This window comes from Bidens hawaiensis, unplaced genomic scaffold (genome assembly GCF_021521415.1).
Source record: "Bidens hawaiensis isolate Kalapana, Puna unplaced genomic scaffold, B.hawaiensis_p1.1 tig00014033_1, whole genome shotgun sequence".
NCBI lineage: Eukaryota > Viridiplantae > Streptophyta > Magnoliopsida > Asterales > Asteraceae > Bidens > Bidens hawaiensis.
In genome coordinates this window covers 23,185-48,502 of record NW_027492204.1, presented here as the reverse complement: position 1 = coordinate 48,502, position 25,318 = coordinate 23,185, and the positions used below count along the sequence as shown (strand labels likewise).

Below are 25,318 nucleotides of genomic sequence, written 5' to 3'. Positions count from 1 at the left end.
GGGGCATTGGGTATGGAGGAAAGTGTTTTCAATCTTTTCGAGCCATTGGAGCATCACGGTGGCTCCTTCAAGACCTGTGAACTTTGGAGGGTTACCCGCGTTAAAGGACTTAATGTTATAACTCGAGGTGTTGGTATTGTTTTGGCTCAAAGCTTGGGCTATTGCGGCGGCCATTTCCCGGGAACGTTGCTGTCTACGCATGCGCGAGGCTTCTCTTCTCTGAAATCGGCGAGATAGCGGAGGCATTCTATAAAAATTTTAATTTTAGTTAATATCTTGGTTTTAGCGCAAAGTTTTAATCTTATAAAGCTTGGTTTCACGGAGTCAGTTACAGTCAACAGTTAAAGTAAAATAAATGATCCTAAATGCAGACTTAATAAAGGTAACAAATTCGAATCAAGAATCGACAATTCATGTATCACCATGACTTTCCGAATTCCCAATTTAAAATATACGAGCAAACGAGCATTGGAGATTGACGATTCATGTATCACCATGACTTTTCAATCTTCAATATAAAACATACAAGAAAATGAGTATTGGAGGTTGACAATTCATGTATCACCATGACTTTTCAAGTCTCCAACCTCAGAACATAATCGTAAATGGAAATTGAAAATCAACTATTCATGTATCACCATGACCTTTCGGATTTTCAATCCCAACAAACGAATATGTAAGTAAAATCAATAAAAATCGAAATTCAGCAAAAATCGAAATATCGCGAAATAAAACATAAAATCATATACTGCGCAAGTGCGAGCATATTCATAAATAACGAGTAATTAACAATAAGCGCGCAAACATGAGATTTCTCTCATGCGCGAGAAGGGACTCTTAGGTATTCTAGGCCGTTACGTCTAACCACCTATCCTAAAGTCAACGAGCTCTGATACCAATCTGTAACACCCCGACCAAAGGCGGATTATACATCGGGGCGCCACATATTGCTTCATTACTCGCGACACTATTGGTGTCAATATTTATTAATACACATTTTATCGCGCACGCGCAGCGGGGAAAATAAAGAACATAAATCAAACATAAATCAATATATTATAAATTATAACATTCGAACAACATTAACTTGTCTTGATACATTTTAATTCTAGGTCCAAAAGTAAAAACTTCCTACGTGTCCACAAGCTCCAAAACAGCTACTGCAAACCTGAACATGTGTTAAAATAAACGTCAAACACTTGCGTGTTGGTGAGAAATCAAGTTTAATACAATACATAGATAACAATAAATCTGCGCGCAACATGTGTATGTCTGGGTTTCAACAAGGGTGTAATCAGATCGGGACCAACTCTAAGAGACAAGACTGCCAGTGCTCACAATTGAGCTCACAAACAAGACTAACTGTGCATGTGTAAACAAAAGAGAAAATCATAAACGATAGTTCTCCCGTGTTCATCTAATGGTACCATGAAAACTGCGGAATAGACCGACAAGACGGTTAATGATCCACACATACAAATAAACAGCCAAGTCTACGTCCTCAACACATGGGATACTGCGCGACTAAAGTTCATAAACAAGTTTAAGACTCTAAGTTTGTATGAACACATGAACATCCCAAAATATTAAAAGCAAAAAGGGATTAGGTACGAGATTACTCACTTGATAAACGATGCGGTGTAAGATAAAGCAAGAACCAACTTTAAACAAGCACAAGTTAACCTATAAATAAGATTATTGTTTTAACGATCGGTTTTAAGTCTTGATTACAAGTTAGCATAATTAATAAGTTATTATATATATTACCGGAAAACAGGGCAGAGGAGAGGAGAAAACGGAGGCAGAGAGGGAGGCGGCAGAGAGAGCAAGGAGGAGGTCAGGAGAGAGTAAGTGTTTTGTGTGTGTAGTGTTAGGAAAAATAATACTATTATTTATAGAGAAACCCTAGGAGACATAAATCCAAAAAAAAGGGAAAAGATTCCAAGACAAACAGAACAAGACAAAACAAAAGATAACAAAAGATATCAAAAGATATGGCAGCTGCAGGGGGCAAGATAAAGCTGACAGGGAACAGTAAAAAGGCATGGGCGGTTCAGATAAAGGTACTGGTCAAGCATGGCAAAAGCAGATCTCAAAAGATAATGTCAGTCACTTTTTCTACCAACCAATGGGGTTGGTACGCATGCTGCGCCGAAAGTAACTATTCAGACATTAGATAGGTTAGGTCAACAGCTCAGAGGAAAAGACATTTACAAAAGCAAACGGCTAGAATAAACAGAAGATACAAGGGTTAAGCGCGGGAAGGCTGAGTGCGCGAGCGCGAAGGCTGGCACAACAATCCTTAGCGCACTGCGGGAAGAATCACATCCTTAGCGTGCTGCGTGAAGAACTAGAATTCTAAGCGCATCGCGGGAAGAACATACATTCTTAGCGCATTGCGGGAAGAACATGCATTCTTAGCGCGCTGCGAGAAGAGTTCTCGCATCGCAGGAACAAGATGTCTTCACGCAGGCTTCCATGTAAGGAGTCTGGCGCGTGGAGCTGCAGACATCCTTAGGCGGGAAGAACCAAAGGATAAGCAAAGAGTTAGAAGAGGGAAACAAGGCGTAAGGGCGGGACGGCGACAAGAGGGAAAAGAAGGCGGAAAGAGAGGAGGAGAGGGACGGGACGGCGGAAAGAAAGAGAGAGAGAGGCGGGAAGGAAATATGTATTATTATTATTAAAAATAAAATATAAGTATAAATAAATATTAAATCATAAAAGAAAGAGATCGGATAAGGGAAACGGGTACCTGGGTCGGGTCGGATCGGGCAGATGTCACAGACGCCATCGTCGGCACAGCAGCCATGACAGATGCCGTCATAACCGGAACAGTTGCTTCAACAGTATGAGCAACTGAACCAGTACCAGAAACAGGCGCAGCCGCCTGGGTCATCGCCTCGGATAGGTTGACCAAACCTATTGTCGTGGGTCCTGAACCGCTTCCTCCCGCACCGCTCTCGAAAGCAGATAAGTCCACTCCTGCATGAAGAAAAACAAAAGATATAAAAAAACAAAGGCGGAAGGAAATGCGGAAAAGGTACACAAAAAGTATACTTACTGGTTTTCTTGATCTTGAAAGCCCTGACAGGCGGAGATGGACCCGATGAAACTGGCCTCTTCACGCCAGTCACCTTCGCAGCGCTTGGTGGCTCGGAAGTGACAACCGTTGTCTCAACCTCTGAGATAATGGCCTCGTTACCACTACCAAGGTTCCCCGCCTCCTCCTCACTTTCAGTCTCGGAATCAGACTGATTCCCCAGGTCAACGAAGGTAGCAACCTTCGTTTTGCCCTTCACGCCGGCCGCCTTCTTCTTCCTCACAATAAAAGGCCCATCTGCGGATTCCTCATCAGAAGATGACAAGATCAGAGGAATTCCAGCAGAAGTTTGAGCATGAAGAGGACGGGGATTAAAGAACTCCTTACCTGGCCGAGTGGCGCTTAAAATCTCATGGCCTGGCGGGTAGACCTCTACGAATCTATCCGCAGTCTGCTCCAAAATGGGCAACTCGTTCTCATCGAGATCACGAGTACCCAACCGTGCGGGACCACCAGTCTCCCACGGGTGCAAGAGCGAATGTAAGTTGTTCCCTTCTGAAATAAAAACGATAAAAATGTTAGAAGGAAAACCCTAAACCAATACAAAAGACGGGGCGTACCAAAAGGAAGATAGTTCAAACCGTATTCTAGAACGATGGGTATTTGCAGCGTCCCAAACCCGACATCCTTCCACACGCGGCTCATCCCAAGCATCACCATCCCAGACTCCGCGAAGCGATAAACCGGAGTCTGAATCTGGGAGATCTTTGTGAACCATTCCGTCTCCTGGTAGTTGGAGGCGTGAAGGTTAGGAAGTTCCCTCCCATTCTTGAACGTCATCGCGATGGGAACGACACGAGCGGAAATGTAGAAAAACTCCCGCTTCCAAGAGCCAAGACTACGCTCAGTAGCGCAGATCTTCAAACCCTTGATCCGAGTGACAAGGGTATACCAACCGGATGCTCCTCCAAGTATAGAAGGTTATCAGGCGGCCGACTCGGGGCTCGATACCCAAAATACGGCACACCCATTCGAAATGGCGAACTTTGGCAATTGCCATTGGGTGCACCTCTGTCAGATGAACACCGTGTTTCTCCAAAACACGGTATACGAACTTCGTTAATGGGAATCTTAGATTCCCATATAGGAAGAACGAAGCGTAAACCCCTATCTTGCCCTTAGGGGCATCGTACACCGTCTGGTTGGCCTCCGGAAACTCAGGCTCATAAGGCTCCAGCAGGAACTTCTTGACGATGTAATGGTATACATCGACAGAAAGAGTACACTGACACTCGCCAACAGTACTCTTATCGTCCTTATCGGACGTAGACGTCGGGTTCTTGAGGTAAACGTCGGACTCCTCGACGTTAACCTCTGGGTCATGAGTAGAAGAAGACATTTTTTAGTGTTAAGAAAGCGGTTTCAGGAGAATGCTCGCCGGAAAAGATGAGTATTCGCCGGAAATCGCTTAAAAGGAAAAGGAGAGTGAAGTGAAGATGATGGATGAAATACACCCTCTCCCCCTTATATACTCATCGCAATGAATGCGATGAATTTAATGCGGATGAGAGAGAAGGCGCAGGAGCAATGACACGGCGACACGTGTGGATAAAGCAAGCTGGCAACAGGTATCAAAAGGGCGCGTGCCATAAAACTTGCGCCCACGCACCTGAAAAAGCGTCCTGATTGACCACATGTTGTCACGTCGTCATAACTTCCTGCACGTCCTGAAACCGTTTGAAGACGCCAACGTCCCTTCAACCGTTTGGACTGTTCTTATCCTTTCACCAACTCTCCGAATTCCAAAAATATTAAAAAAGATTCAAAAATAAGAGGGAATATACCCCCTTACCTTGGAAAGCAAGAAACCGTAAGACAAGTGCGGGTACAATGTCAAGCCGAAACCCTTCACATACTTAGCACTTGCAGGGAATTGAAGCCAAGAAGGACCTTATGGGCCATGCTTGCGGAAAGAGAAATAACATCCCCGCATGGCGGGAACGTTGAGAACTAGATTGTTTGAAGCTTCAAGGTGGAATTGGTTGTCTAACATAACTGATCACTATGTCTAAAACTACCAAAACCTCGGAGAATCTATACAAGTGAAACTCAACGCTCCCGACTTGCGAAGAGGTTACACACCTACCCGCATCATACCCAAAGATCAGGCAGAAAAGTCGGGAATTTCTGCAAGTGACATTAGAAAAACTGCGGGAAGAATCCCCACGGAAAACCTTAAAAAACGAAAACCCCTCTTTAAAACCCCTTGCTTAAAGTCCAAAAGTTCACCTCACTTATTAACAATTCATGAGAAGAACAATGGACTGGGGGGACTTGAAGAGGTAGGTCCCCGCAAAGCCCAGTTGGACCCGCAAGACTTACCTTGAAGAGGTACGTCTGCGCATAGACCAACTGGATCCGCAGGATCCACTATGCTCAGAGATGAAGACCTTACACGCAGTAAGCCAGCTGTCCCCGCAGGAAAGCCTCCCTTGGTACAGTACCCTGCCTGTCCCCGCAGCTGTGGGTACAAGCCAAGAAGGAAGGCTATCCGCACTAACAGTAAGGCTACACGCATAAGGCACTAACTCATACTTCAGTAATGTCACCTGAAGAAGGAATGAGCAGGGCGGGAATATTCCCGCCCAAAAGAGCCAGTTCGTACGCTTCTAGAAGATCTTTTGTACTATACCTACCAAGGTATGGACAAATAGACAAGATCTGGCAAAAGCAACCCATGAACCAATCACAGGGTGACAGCTCACCGACAATAGTACGAGGAGGAGCACGCTCCAGTACAAAATGTCACCATCAGCCGCTGCCTACCCACCAACTCCCATCGTGGCACGAACATAGCCCATAGTTGGTGGAAAAGGAATATTATACAGCTGGCCGTACCTGCTTGAAAACCTACATTCGGCTATAAATACTCCAACACCTTTGAACGGTATCATCATCTTCTCTCTAGCTATTTCTCTCAATATACACTTATATTCAGAGCAATCTAGTCTGATTCTCACGCCGGAGGGTGGTCATAAGGAGGAACCCCCCCCCCCTTCTCAGTGACGAGCTTACGGTGTCTGTTTTGCAGGTTGATAAGAATAACCATCTTTGCCGGACCTAACCCTCGTGGGAAACATCTACTTAACCCTAAGATTATCCTTAATCTGCCGGGGTCACTTAGTGTTTCTTCACACCTTAATGTGTGATCAGGACTTTAATCAAACACCTATCCCACATAGAAGGATTAAAAAATATATAAAAAGAAAAGAAAGAAGAACAGTGCCTTCGTTACAAGACGTTTGGCTTCGCATTTTGGTTAAATTTAAAAGTGTAATAACGCTCAGCCTCATCACTGCCATATGGTTAAACATATAAATAAATTAATTAAATGGTTAATAAATAATAAACTAGCATACCTCGAATTTTGTAAACTACCATTGAGCCCGATCTTTAACTTTAAAAATATAGCAGCTTGTGTCTCATTTACACAACACAAACTATTCAAACTCCTAAAACCATGGCAGAGATGATTGAATATGAAAAAAAAATAGTTTTTTTTTTACTTATTTAGAGCATTCATATTTCACACTTTATATTACCCTTCATGCCTCCATCTATAAAATATGAAGAAATATTTAGTTTTTTTACATATTTAGCTTTCACATTTAGAGAGTTGCTATTTACCATCATTTATAGTTGCATGAGTGTATAGAAAAGAGAAAATAAATAAATAAATGTTGTGTGTAGAATATAGATAAAAGTAGAGAGTATGTCATGAGATGTTTTTTAGAAATAAACATAATTTAAAGATTTTTAGTTAAAATATACAGATAAAGATGGGAGAATCATGCATTTATATATAAAAGGGGGCAAATAAACCGGCTCGAACTGGTTTAAAATCGATTATATAGAAATCGGTTTGAAACCGACTGAAATCGTAGGTTCGAAACTGGTTTGTAATTTTTTTCACCAAAACTGGTTCCAAACCGGTTAACCTAACCAAAATCGGCAAAAACCGGTCAAAACCGAAACCGACGATAACTTGTTTGCATTGGGTCTGGTTAACCAAAAATCGATGATAACTTAGTCAAAAACCGGTTTTAACCCAAACCTAAACCGATAACGAACAAGCTTTAACTTTTGTTGGTCAAATCGAACTGACTTTGAGGTCAAACTCTATTTAAACTTCACTAACTTTAAATCATACTTTAAATACCCACCCACCCAACACTCCACTCCACTCCACTCCACTCACTGAAACCCTGCAAACCCCAAAATGGGTCAAACGAGCGAAGAAGACCCAATGCAAACGGAGCCAATCAACGGCAACGGCACCGTTAACGGCGGCGGCAAGTGTTTGAGCAGCTTCGTTGACGACGGCAGCGTGGAGAGTCACCGGTATTATCTCTCACGCAGAACCCTGTTGGAGATGCTGAGAGACAGAGGCTACGATATCTCTGATTCAGATATTGATATCACTCTCCGTCAGTTTCGTGACCTTCATGGCCATGATGTTGACGTTGATCGGCTCAGGATTAGTGCGGCTCATGTTGCTGATCCTGATAATAAGGTGGCTTGGGTTGTTGTTATTATTATTATTATTATTAATTTTTCTCAAATTGAGTTTGAAGTTTGTGAATTTGGGTTTGTTATGTGGAAATTGGATATGGGTTGGGTTTGATTTTGATTGTTTTTAATAGTTTTTCTCTAAATTGAGTTTGAATTTTTAAAATTAGGGTTTTGGGTTTCGAATTTGTGGTTATTTTGTGGAAATTGCATGTGGGTTAAGTTCAGATTTTGTAAATTAGGGTTTTGAGTTTGAAATTTGTGGAAATTGGATGTGGGTTGAGTTTTGATTTTTATGCTTTCTTATAGTTTTTTCTCCAAATTGAGTTCAAATATAGTAAATTAGGGTTTTGAGTTTGGAATTTTGGGAAATTAGGGAAATTGATGATTTGGTTTTGGATTTGAAGTATGGAATTTGGGGAAATTGCAAGTGGATTGAGTTTGTTTTTTTTCCCGTTTTCACAGTTTTTCCCAAATTGACTTGAAATTTTGTAAATTAGGGTTTTTGAATTATTAGTTTTGTATATTGGGGAAATTGATGGTTTGGTTTGGGGTTTGAAGTTTGGATTTTGGGAAATTGCATGTGCATTGAGTTTGATATTAATTTCTTCCACACACCTTTTCCTCAAAAGTAACTTGAAATTTTACAAAGTAGTGTTCCGAATTTGAAATTTTATAAAAAAGGGAAATTGATGGTTTCGTTTACGGTTTGAAGTATAGATTCGTGGAAATTGCATTTGCATGTGGTTTGTTTTGGGACATTGGGAGTTTGGAGAATCAGTTTTTGTAAATTGATTTATTTTAGGTTTATAAAATTTGTATCATGGATTTTAGTGAAATTTTGTGGATTTATGTGAAATATGGTTTTGATAAATTGCTTGTTTGAGTTGGTGTTTGTATTGGTTTAGAGTGTATCATAAAAATTGGTTGCAGAATCAATGTAAAATTTGCCAAAAAGAATATAAACTCCTAATATTCCTAATTTGGTTGATTGTTGATGCTTGGGTTAAACGGGTTACTTAATCATGTCAACCGAGCATGACCCATTTTTTATACAGGGTTGGATATATTATTAACCCAAAGCTTGGCTATGTTTGAGTGCAGGTTCTAGCTGTATTTTGTGGGCCCGGTATTGTGAAAGTGAATGTGATCCGTTGGATTACAACCCAGATCATGAATAAAGAGAATTTAAGCCGTCTAATTATTGTAGTTCAAAATCACATTACAAGCCAGGCTATGAAAGCGGTTGAGCTTTTCCCGTTTAAAGTTGAAATATTCCAAGTAAGTGTGTCACTAATCTTTGTTTAACGATTTTGGGCTCAACCCGAACGAAAAACCAAAAATTCCGTTTTTGAGTCGTTGAAAACCGTTCATTTTGGTTTTATCATTTGGGCTTTAAAGTTTTGGGCCATAATAAGTCTAGCCCAAAATTATGAATTTGCGCGTTTGTTTGTTATTGATTAATTGGTTATTGTACATTTAGGCTAAGTATTTGGGTCACACTATTTATTAAATTCTTATAAATTATTTAACATTACAAATATAAAATGAAAATTTACAAATTCGGTTTGGTTCGGTTTTATTGGTTTTAGTTACATGCTGAACCGAAATTGAACTGAAAATTCAGTCTTTGCGAAAACATAAAACCAAAGCGTCAGTTTTTGTTTGAGTTCGTTTATTTTGTTTTTTCGTCTATGGATCGGTTTTATCGGTTTCATGCACACTCGTAGTTTATTTACATAGAAATTATTAGATTATGCTTACATATGAAAATTAAGAATTTGATACACCATTATTTCATCCTAATTTTGGAGAAATTGATTAATAACACAAGTTGTGCAAAATTATTAATATTTAATCCTCGAGTTATATATCATATTCAGGATGTAGTTTTTTAATGAAAAGGGTCAAATGGGTCAAAGTGCTTACAACCCTTAACCTTTGTACCAGTAACATAGTCTATTATTTAAAAATTTAATTTTTATTATTTGTTGCAGATAACTGATTTGCTTGTTAACATTACAAAGCATGTGTTGAAGCCGAAGCATCGGGTCATAACGGATGCCGAGAAAGAAAAACTCTTGCAGAAGTTTAATTTGGATGAGAAACAGGCAAGCATTTATTTCCAATCGTTGCAAGCTTTAATCACGATAATCTTTAAAATTTAGATAAATATTCTGCTTATGATTTTCTGGTTGTTTAGTAGTAATATTAAGATTTGAGTATCTGAAAACTAATGTAGTTTTTGGTTATTTTATCTATTAATTTCCTATATATTTAGATTTGATGAACAATCTAATAACAACCTGTTTCGTTATAAACAGTTTAATAACAATTAAGTTACTTGAAACCGTCTTTGTTTTTGTAAATTGGTAATCTTTATGAGAATTTAACCTTTTAATCTTCATGTTACAGCTTCCAAGAATGTCTCAAAAGGACGCCATTGCTCAATATTACGGGCTGGAAAAAGGACAGGTGATTGAAGTCACTTACAATGGTGAAATAACCGGGCTGCATGTTACTTACCGTTGCATTTGGTGATTCAGTTTGGTAATAATCTAATGACTGTGTGTGTTTGTATGCTAATAATCTTTCAAGTGTTTCTGTCTGTAATCGTGTTCTAGGTTTTAGCTTAGCGCCTTAGCTTGTTTGTTTATCAGTTTAAAACACTTTTGTAAGTTAATTTGGTTCGTTAAGTATGCAGGCTTGAATAATATCTTTCCATCGAAAATCTATTACATAGTAACACATTCAAAGTAATGTCTTCGTTGATTATATAGCGAATAAAACATGTATACTGAAGCACGTCTATGATGTTACTTGCTCGCTGGCAACTGGCTCGGTCGTTTTATTTCTGTTACATACTCACATGACATGTTATCGTGGGTGCATAGGTTAAGGATGTCTGATTAGGTGGCTGTAAGAGAGCGAGCCACTCGAGTCTTGAGGCCACATAGTCACCCGCAGCCCATCATAAAATCATACCAAAGCAAGATTATTGGCCTAGAAGAAATGCTTTCGGTTACTCTCAACCCACTTGGATCGGCTTGAACTGACCTTGTATTCTGGTATTTGATTTTTAGTTTTAGAAGATTTCGGATTCTGGTTTGGTCCGGTCTTGTTTTGACCCAATGCACACCACTAGGCGTTACGTCACTTATGCGTAAACTTGACATGTAACGAATATTCAAGGATGTGTAAACATGTTGGCTTGATTATTAAAAAGTGCAACGTTTGGTATGTTTGAGATATGATAAATCTAAAGTTAAGTCGTGTAACCACTATTCATGACTTTTATGGTGTTTGCCTCCCAACTATCATCTTTCGGTCCATCAATTCTTTGTTATTTCTTCTATCTTTTGGTATTTTAGATATATACTAAGCCACGCGTTACCTTGAAGAAGTTCAAACAAGGCAATCATGCAACATAGAACACCACCGAAAATCAACATTCACCAGATATTATAATCTCCAAATAGCAAATCGAAAAGAATCATCTTACCTTAAAGAAAGTGAATATAGTAAAAAACAAAGGCTGCCAAAGTGACGATGGCAACCAATTGATAATACCCTATACATTATACAATAAGAAGCAAGCAATAGAAGATGCCAGAAACCTAGTTAAAATATCTCTACGTACAGAATAGATAAAAGAAGGTAACAGTTAATTCGTGAAACAATAAAAGAAGGTAACAGTTAATTCGTTAAACATCTAAAGGTGTGTTTAATTACCAGAAAGTATGAAATTTGCCGTTAAAAGAAAACCAGCTCATTGTTTTGGAAAAGGAAAGGTAATGTCGTGAAGACAAATATCTCTCGATACATTAAAAGCCAAACAAAGGAGTTTAAGATAAAAAGAACATAGAAAGCCGTTTGTCTTTCCCTTTTAAATCTTGTCTTCATGTTCCATTGATTAATACACAGCTTATAAATTGCAATAAGTTACTATTAAGCAACTGTACACTTTTATTATCATGATTATTATAATTATATAAATATTATCTACTGATAAATCATTAACATGTGGATTATAAATTATTTAAAACCTTGATGGATACATTCCTTAAAACTATATACTTTTTTACTGACTTTGTAATTTTAAAACCTTGAAAGACGTTAATGACTGGCATGTAAGCAAACCGAATGAATATGAACGGTGTTCGTTCATTTTACTTTAGTCGAACAAGTGAATTGCGAACTCTTAAATGAACGTATTGTATTGTTCATGTCCGTTTGTTGAGAAAATGAATGTGTTTGTGTTTTGTTATGTTCATTCGTCAATATTCCAAACGAACGTAAATGGATGAACATAAAATAACGCAAATGAGCAAACATAAACAAGCATATAGGAATGTAAATTAATGAAAATAAAGAAAGAAAGTGAAATGTTCCTGTTTGTTCATTAGTCGACTCCCCAATGATTGGTTCTTAATTTTGATTAGACCGACGGGCGATGCATGATGGGCCAATTAGTAATCATGATTCATGACTAACAAATAAATTTGAATAAACATGCAAACAAATAATCGTAAACGAACAAACAAAAATGACGGTACGTTTAAAAACATATATAAACAAATGAGACATGTATTCATGTTCGATAATTTAACCAAGTTTTTTCTTATTCATTCCATTCATTTATTAAATAAACAAACTTTTCATCGAACCCTTCTCAAACGATCGTTCATTCACAAGCGTAGTTGATACCATGAAAGGCTGGGAACATGATGTGTTGACATGCATTTGATGTTTACAATGGCAAAATGTATAAACAAGTGCAAGCTGATGCCTTGAATATGCTTGGAATTGAACTTTGGCCAATGTTAAGAACCCAAATGGATATTAAGATGCAGGGATTTTAATAATGTACACAAAAGTTAAAAAAAACACAGCATTTGGTAACTTCTTTCTTGTTGATTCCCATAAACAAAGAAACAATAATTGCAGGCTAATCAACTTAAAACATACAATAATAATCATAATATCCAAATGGTTAAATTAAAATCATACAATGATACAGGTATAAATTATAAATATTATTATTATTATTATCATTCATTATTCATTCTCGATCTTTAACTAAATTTCCAATCATAGTTGCCAATGGTAGAGTCCCTTTAGCCATTATTTCAACTCTACAAGTATTCGAAGCATGACCGAATAACGAAAGCCCAAACGTTACTAACTCCGGTAGAAACAATCTCGACGACAAAAACCCATGCCAGTAACGAGGTTCCAAGTCGAAAAACGCATCAAAGAATCTTCTGGTACCTTCCAAATCAAGCTTAAGCAAAATATCCATCCCAAAACAAAAAAACTCCCTTTGTCTCCTCCTCTCAATAGGCCACAACTCGCGCCAAATCCCGGCCGACAAATCATCTCCGACCACCATCTTTTCGTTATTAAGATACCGAATTATTGAGTTTGCAACAATCGGGGCGGCGGCCAGTGTTCTGGCCACCATGTACCCGGTTGATGGATGGACCATACCAGCGGTCCCACCTATTCCAAGCACCCTTTGAGGTAGGACAGGTAGGGGCCCACCCATCGGGATCACACACTTTTCGTCTTCTTCGATGCTTTTAACTTTTATACCCAAATGTTTCAACCGACACACCATTCGTTCTTGAATATCTTCCATCTTCAACCCCGGTCGAGCCACGAGTGACGTCTCTTCGAGAAAGATTCTACTCGACGAAAAGGGCATCGCATAGAGGAAAGTCGGAATCTTTTGATTCCTTTCTTTTAATTCAAGATTCTTGTCAAGATGAGAATCTCTCCAATCCATAAACAACATTTTGTCAACATCAAAAGGATGTTCCTCAACTTCTGCCAAAATCCCATATGCCACTTGATACCCCGGGTTATACGGCTTGTCGTATTGAACCAAAGATCTTGAAAAACCGGTCGCGTCAAGAACCAATGTCGCTTGGATCGTGACGCCGTCATTACATATCAAAAAAGACTTCAACTCTTCATGCACAACTTTAACAACTTTCGCTTGATGAAACTTAACCCCGTTCGTTATACACTTTTGCAACATCTTGGTTTTAAGCTGTTTTCGATTAACACGCGCGTACGGTCGGTTAAGACTCTTGGTCGAGTTATCGTTAATGTAAACGGCCGCACTTGACCAAGTGGTATCCAAACAATCCAACAAGTCCATAGCTTCAAACTCATCAACCCAAACACCATAATTATTAGGCCAGATTAATTTCGGTGACGGGTCGATCGCACACACGGTTAGCCCAGCCTCGGACACTTGCTGAGCCACGGCTAACCCCGACGGACCGCCACCAACCACCACAAGATCCACCACAAGATTTCTTGTGGGGTCATACAAAGGAAGCTCAAAATCAAGATTTTCTTTCTTGATTTCTGGAACAAGCTCTAACAGAGCACTACTACTAGCTTTAACACAATCTTTATGACCTAATTTGAATTGGGGTTTCTTAAGGTGACCCAAATTGCTTAAATTTCCTGCAAATTTGTTAATTGGGTGCAGAAATTCGAACGAATTATGAGTTCTTAACAAAGTATCCATATTATTATTGAATACCCAGATGAGATTTCACTTCAATTGAACCTCTGTTTAACTAAAGTTACAAACTTTAACACATGTCAAGAATCCAAGAAACCCCAAAATTCAAGATAAAGGTACAAACTTTAACACATATTCAGCTAAATTTGCAATCTTTATGACGAAATTGAAGTGGGTTTTGGGCGAATTGAAAGAAAGACTGAATTGAAGGACTTACCAGATGAAATAATTCAAGGGTATTTGGAGGAGATAATTGGTGAAGAAGCATGTGGTATGGTGACTGTGTGACTAGAAAGAAAGTGTAAACTTGTGGATGAGTGAAGATGGGTGTGTTTTGATTTAAATGAATAAAATGAATAAAAGTGATGTTAAATGAACCAACCCACCAAGATAATATTGATGGCACAAAAAAATGTGGTTACTATTTTATTATTTTTTTAAACCATGACTAGCCATTTAATGTTTTTATACTCAGTTGTAAGTGATACTTATGACACAAATGAGTCGGTGGTAGAATGATAATTGGGACGGATCAAGTTAAAATTTAGAGATAGTTTTCGTCACCCTTTAATATTTCGTCGGTAGCGTGCATTTATTTATTTTTTATCGGTATTCGTATTTCTCTACCACTGGAAAATATAAAGTTACCCTATTTGTTTAAAGTTCAACTAAACTAAAAACTAAAACTAATCAAAGCCCAACCAAATTATAGCTCAAACCAAATAAAACTATTGTTCATTGTTCCTCCAGTCACTCGACTTCCATGCTGCAGGCAAGTAGCTGATGCCGGTGTTCTCTCAGTCCCTCTTCCACGGTTCGAATTATACTTGTTCACTTTAGGGGTTTTTTTTTATACTTTTATCTAAACTTGTAATTGTTAATTTGTTTATATAAATTATTAATTTGAAGATGTTTATGGGCAATTGAATATTTGAAATATTGATTATGGTTTATAATGTTTATTGGATATTTGGATAATGTAAATTGAAAAATGTAATTGATTAGAGATTATTGGTTTATGTCTAAATTGGTATTGATTATGGATTTAGGGGATATGTGTAAATGAGAATTGATTATGAGTTTATGGTTTAAATTTAGTTTATTCTAAAATTAAGGAACTTGAAGGATAAAACTACAAAGTTATATTAGCAATATTTTTAAATGAAAATTCTAAGAAAATAATGATATCGGTCAAACTCTAAGTTCAAACAAAAAAAAAGAAAAGTTGTTGTATGAAATATGATAATTTTTTTTGTTTCTGTAAATACGACAAAAAAAATGTTCGTTTACAATTATATGAAATATGGTAAAGAAAATTTTTGACCGTTACCCCTGAGATTTTGGTCTAGATTCGTCACTGAACGATAAGGGATGGACTTGGTGTTCCATGTGACCTATGTTAAATTCCTGCCTCCAGCATTTAATTTCAGAGGCACTAGTGTGATGATAGGAGACTAGGCGAGAATGTGGCTTTCACTAGTTGGATCCTTGAACTGAATGATGTTATCTCATCGCATCTTCAGGCGAGAATGTGGTTTTCATTAGTTGGATCCTTGAACTAAATGAGTTTTATCTCACCGCATCGTCGCGCCTTCGAATTGGTGTTCACAGTCTATGAAGGTTTTTCCTAGATCGGACGATGGATGTATTCTGATGAGATTAATTTAGCTAGTAACTCATTTAAAAAATTTGTTTATACTTTAAAAAATGATAGTTATGACTTGAGTTGGTTCACTTTTTAGGGTGTAAGTTTTGAATTTACAAGTTTAGGATTCCAATTTTGTCACTGTGTATAAGAATCTAAATTTATAACTATTATATATATTACGATTACAAGTTGATTTTAGCTTGATGGTGTCATACCTTGTATTTCGTATTACCCAATGTTGTTGTACTTTATGCTTTTTTAAAAAGGCATGCATTTACTTTTTTACTTTACATCCTCATACATTTATATCTTTTAACAATTTAACCTTAACACATACACTTTCAACTTTAGTAATTGGTTCATGCACTTTTCACCTTTTACACAAATTTTGTTTTATGTTTAGTTCTAAATTTTGCGAGTAGTTAGCACGCAACAATGTGCATGTGTGGTTCAAAGTTTTTACCCATATTCTTTTTTCCTGTTTGACAACTTGATCGCGACGCTCAAGTCCTAGGTCAACTTAGTTATAATTCTCTATGTTTTACATTTCACGTGCGTGGTTCAACGTATACCTTCCGTTCGGTTTTACCTTTTCTGTACATTATTTCTTTTTTTATATGAGCTTTTCCAGTGTTTGTGGTCGATGGTGGTGGTGTGGTATTGGTGCTACTTGGCACAGTTTACTTCCCCAACGTGACACATGAATTTCCTTAATGGCTCACGAAAGTTACTACCCATGAGAGAGGAGATGGTGACGAAGCGATGTCGATGATGGTTTGGGCGATAGTGCTTTCGTTTCGAAATTTGTAATGGTGTTTGGCGACCATGGTTCACATGCATAAACATGTTAAATGTGTGGTAAACGCCCCAAGGATTTGTTCGTGTGTGATTTAGGGTTAGGATGAAATTACCCATCATTTAAAGTGTTACTTGGATGAAATATCCTGACAATTTTCATGTTTCTAATTTGCGTATGTGTGATTTAGTGTAAAATTTGATTTCATTAGTGGTTTAAGGGTTGGTCGTGTTTCAAGATGAGGGCTGATAGCAAACTGTCTAAGGCTGGTCTAGTCGTTGAAAACTTTGTGAAGAAAAATGGCTTCACATTCTTTTTTAGTAAATTACAATAACATTCCATGATTTTAATTTTTTTGTTAATATTTTAAATCCCTTAAAATAAAGGGAAAATTCCTAAAATAAGTGTTTATGAATACGTGTTTCAGGTTTTATGTGTCATTTCTAACAAATTCTCAAAATAGGTATTATAAACTAGTCATGACAAATAGTTTATGATTACCCATGAGTAGTTTGTGTAACCAATTAAAATTTTCTACGTGTCTATAAACTAACCGTAATGACCAGTTTCACTAATAATTTACTCGTAAAGATTACCCACGAGTAAATAAGAAATCATTTAGTCGCGACGAGTAGATTCCAAAACTTTTACGAGTCACAAGTAGTTTATCAAACTAACCGCGACGATGCGTTTGATTACCAAATGCATCGAACCGGTTAGTTTACCAAGTCAACGTTACGCATACGAGTAGTTTATATGTAGTTAACTCGTCACGGCTACTTTACTTTGTTTACATTCCCAATACGAGTATTTTATTAGTAATTAACTCGTCCTGATAAGTTTAGCTAATTTACATTACCCATACGAGTAGTTTATAGGTAGTTAACTCATCGTGTCTAGTTTATCTTATTTACATTCTAATACGAGTAGTTAATTAGTAACTAACTTGCCTTGGCTAGTTTAACGTAACAATCTACTCGTCTCATTACTTTATAATCTAAACTAGTCGTTACAATGTTGTTTTGAAGTTGTTGGGTTTATATAAACGTCATGTTCTTGTTGTTTTGAACCCGCACATCAATGGAGGAGGAAATTGATAATATTGTAATTTGTTACGGCGGAAAGTGAGAAGAAACAAAATGAGCTATTGAGTATGTTCTGTTTGATTGTGGGTGGCAAGGTGTATCTCTATCTTTGAGGTTCGGTTATTGTGAGTTTATAGATTTTGTTACTAGTCGTTTTAAAATAGGTCATGTTAAACGGTTATCTTATAAGTTCTGTAATTACTCATATCCGGTGGATATACCTGACGACTATGGCATGACGCTTTTTCTAAAACGTGTTAAAGGAAGACCAAATGAAGTCGTTTATATCTAGGTTGTTGATGATGACAATGGAGACATTGCAAAACAAAGTTTGATGTAAATGAGTTACTTACAAACGAAAATGAAATGGGGGAAATTGGTGGGGTTTGTTCCGGACTTGAATATACCTTTGTCATCAAATGTATATGAATAATTAAGGTAAGCTTATCAGGACGAGTTAATTGCTAGCCAAGACGAGTTACTTACTAATTAACTACTTGTATTGGAATGCAAATAAGGTAAACTAGACATGACGAGTTAATTACCTATAAACTACTCATATGGGTAATGTAAATCAGGTAAACTTATCAGGACGAGTTAATTATTAACAAAATACTCGTATGAGGAATGCAAACAAAGTAAACTAGTCACGACGAGTTAACTACATATAAGCTACTCGTATGCGTAATGTTTACCAGGTAAACTAATCTGTTCGATGCATTTGGTAATCTAACGCATCGTCGCGGTTAGTTTGATAAAATACTTGTGACTCGTAAAAGTTTTAGAATCTACTCGTCGCGACTAAATGATTTCTTATTTACTCGTGGGCGTTGATTACGAGACTTTAAACTTATTTAATCTTTACGAGTAGATGATTAGTGAAACTAGTCGTTACGGTTAGTTTATAGACACGTGGCAATTTATAATTGGTTACACAAACTACTCGTGGGTAATCATAAACTATTCGTCACGACTAGTTTATAATACCTATTTTTGGAATTTGTTGAAAATGACAGCTAAAATCTGAAAAACGTATTCATAAATGCTTATTTTGGGAATTTTCCCTAAAATAAAGTAGTATTTTAATCACTTAATTCAAAATTAACAAAAAAAAAATTAAAATTAATGAGAGTTAGTGTTAGATCGAACACTTTGTATAAAATTAAAACCAGTTAGTCTAAACATAATGTAATATTATTAATAACATTAAAACGGAGTATAAGGTGAACAAACAACCACTTGTATCGCTACACATTTTTGAATTATAACTTTTGAAACTTTGGCTCAAAATTTAAAGGTGTGACATGTGTCAAAACACACGGAGCATTTTGTTTAAAAGACAAACATTTTTTAGTTACGAAGACTTGAACCCAAGACATACTTGTGTGTTTAAGAGATTTACTAGACCACCGATCCAAAAACAAATTACTAATTAACTTTATTTTTGTCTTTATATTCATAAAGTGGCGTTATTTAATAAAACCAAAACCTAATTACAACCAGTAATCTTGTTTTGATCTATTGTGGAATTTTGAAAATATTATTTATAAACCTTAATGAATGGTTCTGGATTGTAATTGATGAAAATGAACCGTTAACCAACTAGTGGATGATGTCATATGGTAATCTAACAAATATGCACACGCAAAAGGAGTGAAAGGACGTTGAAACACAAAATGCATGTGGTGTGGAGGAAAATATATTAACAAAACTCATTCCATTCATGTGCTTGATACAATTAAACCGTTTACGATCTATTTTATTATCTACTATTGTGTCGGTATTTAATAAGTTAGCTAGAAATTGAAAGTGATGATGAATTTCATTGTTATTGTTATTATCAAATTGTGTGAATTGCATTATAGTTTAATTACCTTGTTCTTGAACGTTGAAAATTTTGACGATATTGTTGTTTATTGTTGAAGACTATTGTTAAAAATTCACTTCAATTTGATTATTTTGTTTATTGTGCCAAGTTATTCTTTTGATTTTACACTAAGAACATTCACAAGTATATACTTTTTTGTTATGTTTACGTAGCACCCGCGGGTAGTGATAGGAAAAAAAGAAAAAAGAAAAAAAAGGTCCTTCAAATTAGAATCGCTTATTAACAAAACCGGGTTCTAGTTATTATTTGCTGCCACAAAACCGGTTCCAACACGTTTTAACTGGTGGTTCCTAATCAGTTTTGAGTATTTAACATCGAACCGGTTTAAACCAGCTAATCAAAATTCATTTCTTAGTTTTCTTTATTTACTTATTTATTAAAATACCGTTTTTTTCGGGTTCTTACTAGTTAACCGGTTTGATAGATGAGGGTTTTGGGATACGAAAACCTGTTATTACCGACTGATTTTTGGTCAACACGGTCTAACCAAAAACCGGTCGGTTAATAACCGGTATTTTAGAAACCGGTTAAGCGTTTGTACATCTCTAGTTGGACACATTGGGCTTATAAACAAAGTGGACAATGATGGGCTGAAATAATGAGATGTCAAGTCGACATTGGGCAGATATATTATAGAGGTGCACAAATCGGGTTCCAGAAAACCCAGATCGTGTATGAAATCGGGTTCGGATATGATCAGGTATCCAAAAATCGGGTATTAGAAATACCCCGGTCGGGTTCGGATTCGGGTATTGCCTCTAAAAACCATACCTTATGTATCGGGTTCGGGTTCGGGTCGGGTATAGAACCAGGTATTTGAATACCCTATTTCTGGGTATTGAGAAAACCATATTTTCGGGTATAGGTTGGAATTTTTTTAGGGTTGCACTCTTTAGGGGTCTTTTTCGGGTATTTTTCAGATATTTTCCAGGTAATTTCGGGTATATATTGGGTATTTAAAAAACCCGGTTTCGGGTATTGGAAAAACCTGGCTCCGGGTATGAAACCGGTTCGGGTTTTCGGGTATTACCGGGTACAAATCGGGTCCGTTTCGGGTACGAGTTTTGATACTAAAATGCATACCCTAAGTGTACTCTACGGGTAAGGGGTAGGGTAGGGTCGGGTACGGGTTCGGGTATTAAAAACCCGGGTATAAAAAAATCAGTTCCAGGTAATAATTGAATGAACATCAACATGGGTTGCATTTGTTATTTTGTGCCTGTGAGCGTTCGGTAATGTGTACATTTATATTTGTTCTATTTGTTAGTTAAATGTTTTTTTTATAATTAATTTTTTTTTTTTTTGAAATAAACAACCTAATATCTATATTTTATAATTTTATTGTTTATGTTCAACTTGTTTTGTTAATAGTTAATTTTATGAAGTCTTACTTTAACTAACGGCAAATCAAAATTGTGCTTCGTTGAATTATTAGATTAAACCGGCTGACTAGGGGATGCTTTTTTTTAATATTATTATCTCAAATGATTAACTTTGTTTCACATAATAAGAGTGCAAATGTACTTTGTTCTAGAACACCAAGTAATAGGTGAAGACCCAAGATAAAATACGTGCCTCGTAGTGTTTTTGTTATCGTCTTGATCAATGTTATGGCTACTATCACTATAGCCAACTAACACATTTTTCTTACGAGTGTAAGAAATACCAAAACCGAAAGTACCTTGAATATAACGAAGAATTTGCTTTATAAGTGTTGCATGAGATTGTTTCGGTCTTTGCATATATCTGCTTACGACGCCAACCGAATATCCCATGTAAAGTTTCACAAGCGTCTCGATTTCCATGATTCTAGATAAACAAAAATCATTTCATTTACTAAACAGCCACCAACAAGTAATGCATTCATAGAAAACTATCAGTAATAAAATAAACAGTTTATAACCCTACAAACAGCCTACAGCATAACAGTTAAAACGCATGTTAAACCATAAACCAACTCCAACAGTTTCATTATCAATGATAAAAAAGTAACTATTAAATATGTAATCTAATAGTGGCCAATAGACAACATAAACATCATAATCAACTGTAATATATAAACTATTACAGCTCTACAAACAACCTACACTAAAATAATTAATATTCATCAGTACACAAATAAACACCGTATTTCATCACATACAGAATTCAAATTCAACACACATCAAAACAAGATAGGGGTACCGAAGGCCAAAACCAAGATAGGGGTACAAACAAGCCGAGCTACTCGTGAAAAAGATCGATCGAGTCGAGATTAAACGAGCCCGAGCTCAAGCTTAAAAATAAGCTCGATTAATAAACGAGCTAGAGCCCGAGCTTCACTTATCGAGCTCGAGTCGGCTCGCAAGCCTAAACAAACATGTCACTCATATAATTTTAATTATACATATACATACATATATAGAGATTACAATGTTGACTTGCTGAATGAATCGATATATATATTATTTACTTGATAATGTACATAACAATAATATATAGAGATTACAATGTTGAGTAACGAGATAATTACAATCTATTATGTAATTGTAAATAACTCTAAATTCCCATTGATATGGTGGGAGTAAGTATCCGTAATAATTTCGCTCAAATATGAATATGCGGGCTCTGATGTCTAAACTTGAATTTGACAAGTACCCGAACACAACAAGTCTTTCCTTTCGTTTGATGCTATATCCTAGAAGTCGAACCAAGTTACGATGTTGAAGTTTCACAAGCATTGACACCTCTTTTCCTAGCATACTGAAGAAGCGTGGATCGACTTACTAGTATACGATCAACGTTCCTCGGGTATGAGTGTGCTATATCACCGATGATTTTCCGGAATATGAGTTCTTCCACCTACAAAATGAACAGCACCGTAAACTTACCCCTCAGAAAGGGACACAGGGGTCCTCTTTGGGGTAACCCTCCGGTGTGAGAATAAGATATTGTAGGAGAAGATAATAAGAATGTGAAAGTGAGTAAGGACTTAGAATATATTTTCTTGCTTACCTCCCACTGTGGAGGTGGTGTGGTATTTATAGTATTAGGGTTTCCAATGATTGGGCTCAGACCCAATTAGGGCCTTTTTGGCCTCCTCCTATTGCTTCGCGCCACGTGTACTTAGGACACCTGGTGCTTTTTTATTGATTATTCTCTGACCAAGGTATTTCACCTGACCCATGTGCCATCACGTGGTAGCACATGGGCTTTGCTGAGTTGTCCATCCTTCATTGGCAGCTGTCAACATCAGCATATTCTTTATTCCTTAAAAGATACCTTCTGGAAGGTTGTCTGATGAGCACAATCATGGTTGTCCTTATCCTGATTTGGATAAGGATGTGGTTGATTGTGTGCATGTGTGATATGCACCTATCCTGGGGATGCGTGAGGTCTTCTCTTTATTCTCACGCGCAGATGTTTCATGCGCAGATGTGATATGCGTGAGCATGTGATGCGCAAGCATATGTAATATGCGTGAGCATGTGATATGCGCCACACGCAGATGTGATATGTGTGAGCATATGCGATGCGTGAGCATATGTGATATGCGCCACGCGCATAGGTTTTGGCTTTGTGTCTTCATGACATCCTGATTTCAAGCCTCTTGTCTATATCTTGTGGGTTGACCCGCCCCGCTCGATGTTAAGGCGGGTGCATACCTCTTCAAGCCCCCCCAGTCTAATGTGTGTCTTGTCTCGCGCGAGCGAGGTAAGATAGATATTAGACTTAATAGTTTGCTCTTTTAATAGGGTTTGTCTTTTCTTTTTCATTTCTCATATGTGCGTTGCGCGAAATTCTATCCCTTTGGTTAAAACGAATCGTCAATACACGTGGTTGGTTGGTGCTGACATGCATCAGAGGTGGAGGCGTTGTGTGTCAGACCTTTCGTGTGCTTGAGGTGCTACAGTTGCCTTTCACGTCTCCTCATACAGTGTCAGGAACACGTGTCGCGCTTATGTTGGCCTACGCTTGCGAGTGGGGGCGCTTGAGCGTAGATCTTTTTTTTTTCTCCCTCCTGAGCCTATAAAACCAATCCCTTTGAACGGTTTTTTCTTCATCTCCATTGTCATTTTCAGAGCTTTTGCTTCTTCGATTCCGATTAAGAGCCTTTATCTTTGCTTCCGGATTTCCGTCCTCACAGTGACCATATTGTTCGATTTGCAATTGTATGTCTGATAGCCCAGACACCGCAATTTCCCCTAGTAAACGCCGTGTAAAATCTGTGGTTATGTCTACTTTAAAGAAGACCGGCAAGGGTACTAGGGTTGCCGAGGCCTCGTCGGAGGAAGGAGGGAAGAACAAAACGGTGAAGAGATGGGATGAGATTCCCTGCAAATTGAAACAACCTGATCTTGATAGTCTCATTGCTTCTCAGGGTTTTCTCCATGAGTATGGTTGTCTGCTCCCGGCAGCCGGGCAGACGGCGGCAGATCCGCCCACCGGCTATATCTCTTTATACTCTCACTTTTTCACTCACTGTAACCTTCGTCTTCCAATGACAAGGTTTATAGGTGCGCTCCTTCAGTTTTATGGGATTCACATATCCCAAGTCCATCCTTGTGGACTAGTGCGCATGACTCATTTTGAGTTCATGTGCAAAGCTCAGCGCGAGGAGCCCACCCCTCGGCGCTTTCAATATTTTTACAAGCCAAAAATCCAAGATTCTTGGTTCTCATTCACACCGCGCAGTCAGAAGGTTAAGTGCTGCACTGTTTCCTTCAAAAGCCTTCATGACTGGGCTGAAAAATTTTTTTATATTAAGGCTGGTGTGATTCCCATCCGCATGACCATGCGCGCGATCACTTCTGCGCCCGCGGATGAGAATGTTCTTAAGAACCCAACGGGCACATGGGTTAACAAGTTATCTGCTGAACCATCCCCCGCCAAGAATATTTGCGAGGAGGCGCTGGTGGGGGTTGGTATGAGCAAGAGGTGGACCGACAGCGCGACTGAGCCTGTCATCCATGTTGATGGCTTAGGTGAGTTATTTGCTCATTGCATTATTTCTGCGCGAATATAATTCGTTTTGCTGATATCATTTGTCTTGTTTTATGCAGTAAGCAAGGAATACGTCCACGCCGCCTATGACGAGCATATGGAGGGTGGCTCTGTCGTGCTGAGCGCTGGGCAAGTTGCTTTCCCCGATCGCTTCGATGATATGTTCATCCCTGTCGATTTAGAATTTTGCTTTGACAGCGATGCGCCTGGTAAGCCTTTGTACTTATGCTTAGGCCTTTAGAATACCAAATTTGGTTAACATTTCTGTTGCACGTATTGTAGATGCGCTCGAGTATTATGAGTTGGAGCTTGCGGAAGAGGAGGTGGAGGAGGAAGAAGCTGAGGCGCCACAACTCAAGCGCAAAGCTAAAGGCAAAACTGGCGCAGGGGCCAGTAAAAAACAGAAGAAAAATGATGCCCCTGTTGCCCAGAATCTTCCTCCTACTCAAGCGAAGGGACTTGAGAAAACCAAGGGATTTACCTCCAAGTTTTCCTCGTCTTCTTTGCCTCGAGGTGTGGGCAATCCTCCCGTCCACACGAGGTATGGTGCTGCCACCTCATCTCTTCGCGCGGCGGACAAGGGAAGCGGCACTGCGCCTGCTGTTTCATCTTCTCCAACAGGTATACTTTGTTTATATTTTGTGATTTTATGAGCGTGATTCCGATAGAGTTATTAATGAAACTTTGTTCACTCAAATATTTGTAGAGTCGGCGACGTTGGTGGCTCAACCTCAGGCGCAGCAAGGTGCCGAGGCTACGCCGAAGGTT

The 25,318-nt window shown here is 38.0% G+C and overlaps 2 protein-coding genes across 2 annotated transcripts; one reads left to right on the top strand and one right to left on the bottom strand.

The window, feature by feature from the left end:
* The first annotated feature begins 7,272 nt into the window (after positions 1-7,272).
* Positions 7,273-10,369, top strand: LOC143545743 (DNA-directed RNA polymerases IV and V subunit 5B-like). Its single transcript, XM_077037569.1, has 4 exons — positions 7,273-7,613; positions 8,714-8,890; positions 9,607-9,720; positions 10,025-10,369. The coding sequence occupies exons 1-4, from the start codon at positions 7,320-7,322 to the stop codon at positions 10,148-10,150; spliced, it is 711 nt and encodes a 236-aa protein (XP_076893684.1). The 5' UTR covers positions 7,273-7,319; the 3' UTR covers positions 10,151-10,369.
* Positions 10,370-12,641: 2,272 nt separating this feature from the next.
* Positions 12,642-14,511, bottom strand: LOC143545741 (lycopene beta cyclase, chloroplastic/chromoplastic-like). The gene has a single exon (XM_077037568.1). It carries the CDS (start codon positions 14,151-14,153, stop codon positions 12,672-12,674), a length of 1,482 nt encoding a protein of 493 aa, XP_076893683.1. The 5' UTR covers positions 14,154-14,511; the 3' UTR covers positions 12,642-12,671.
* Between the last annotated feature and the right edge of the window lie 10,807 nt (positions 14,512-25,318).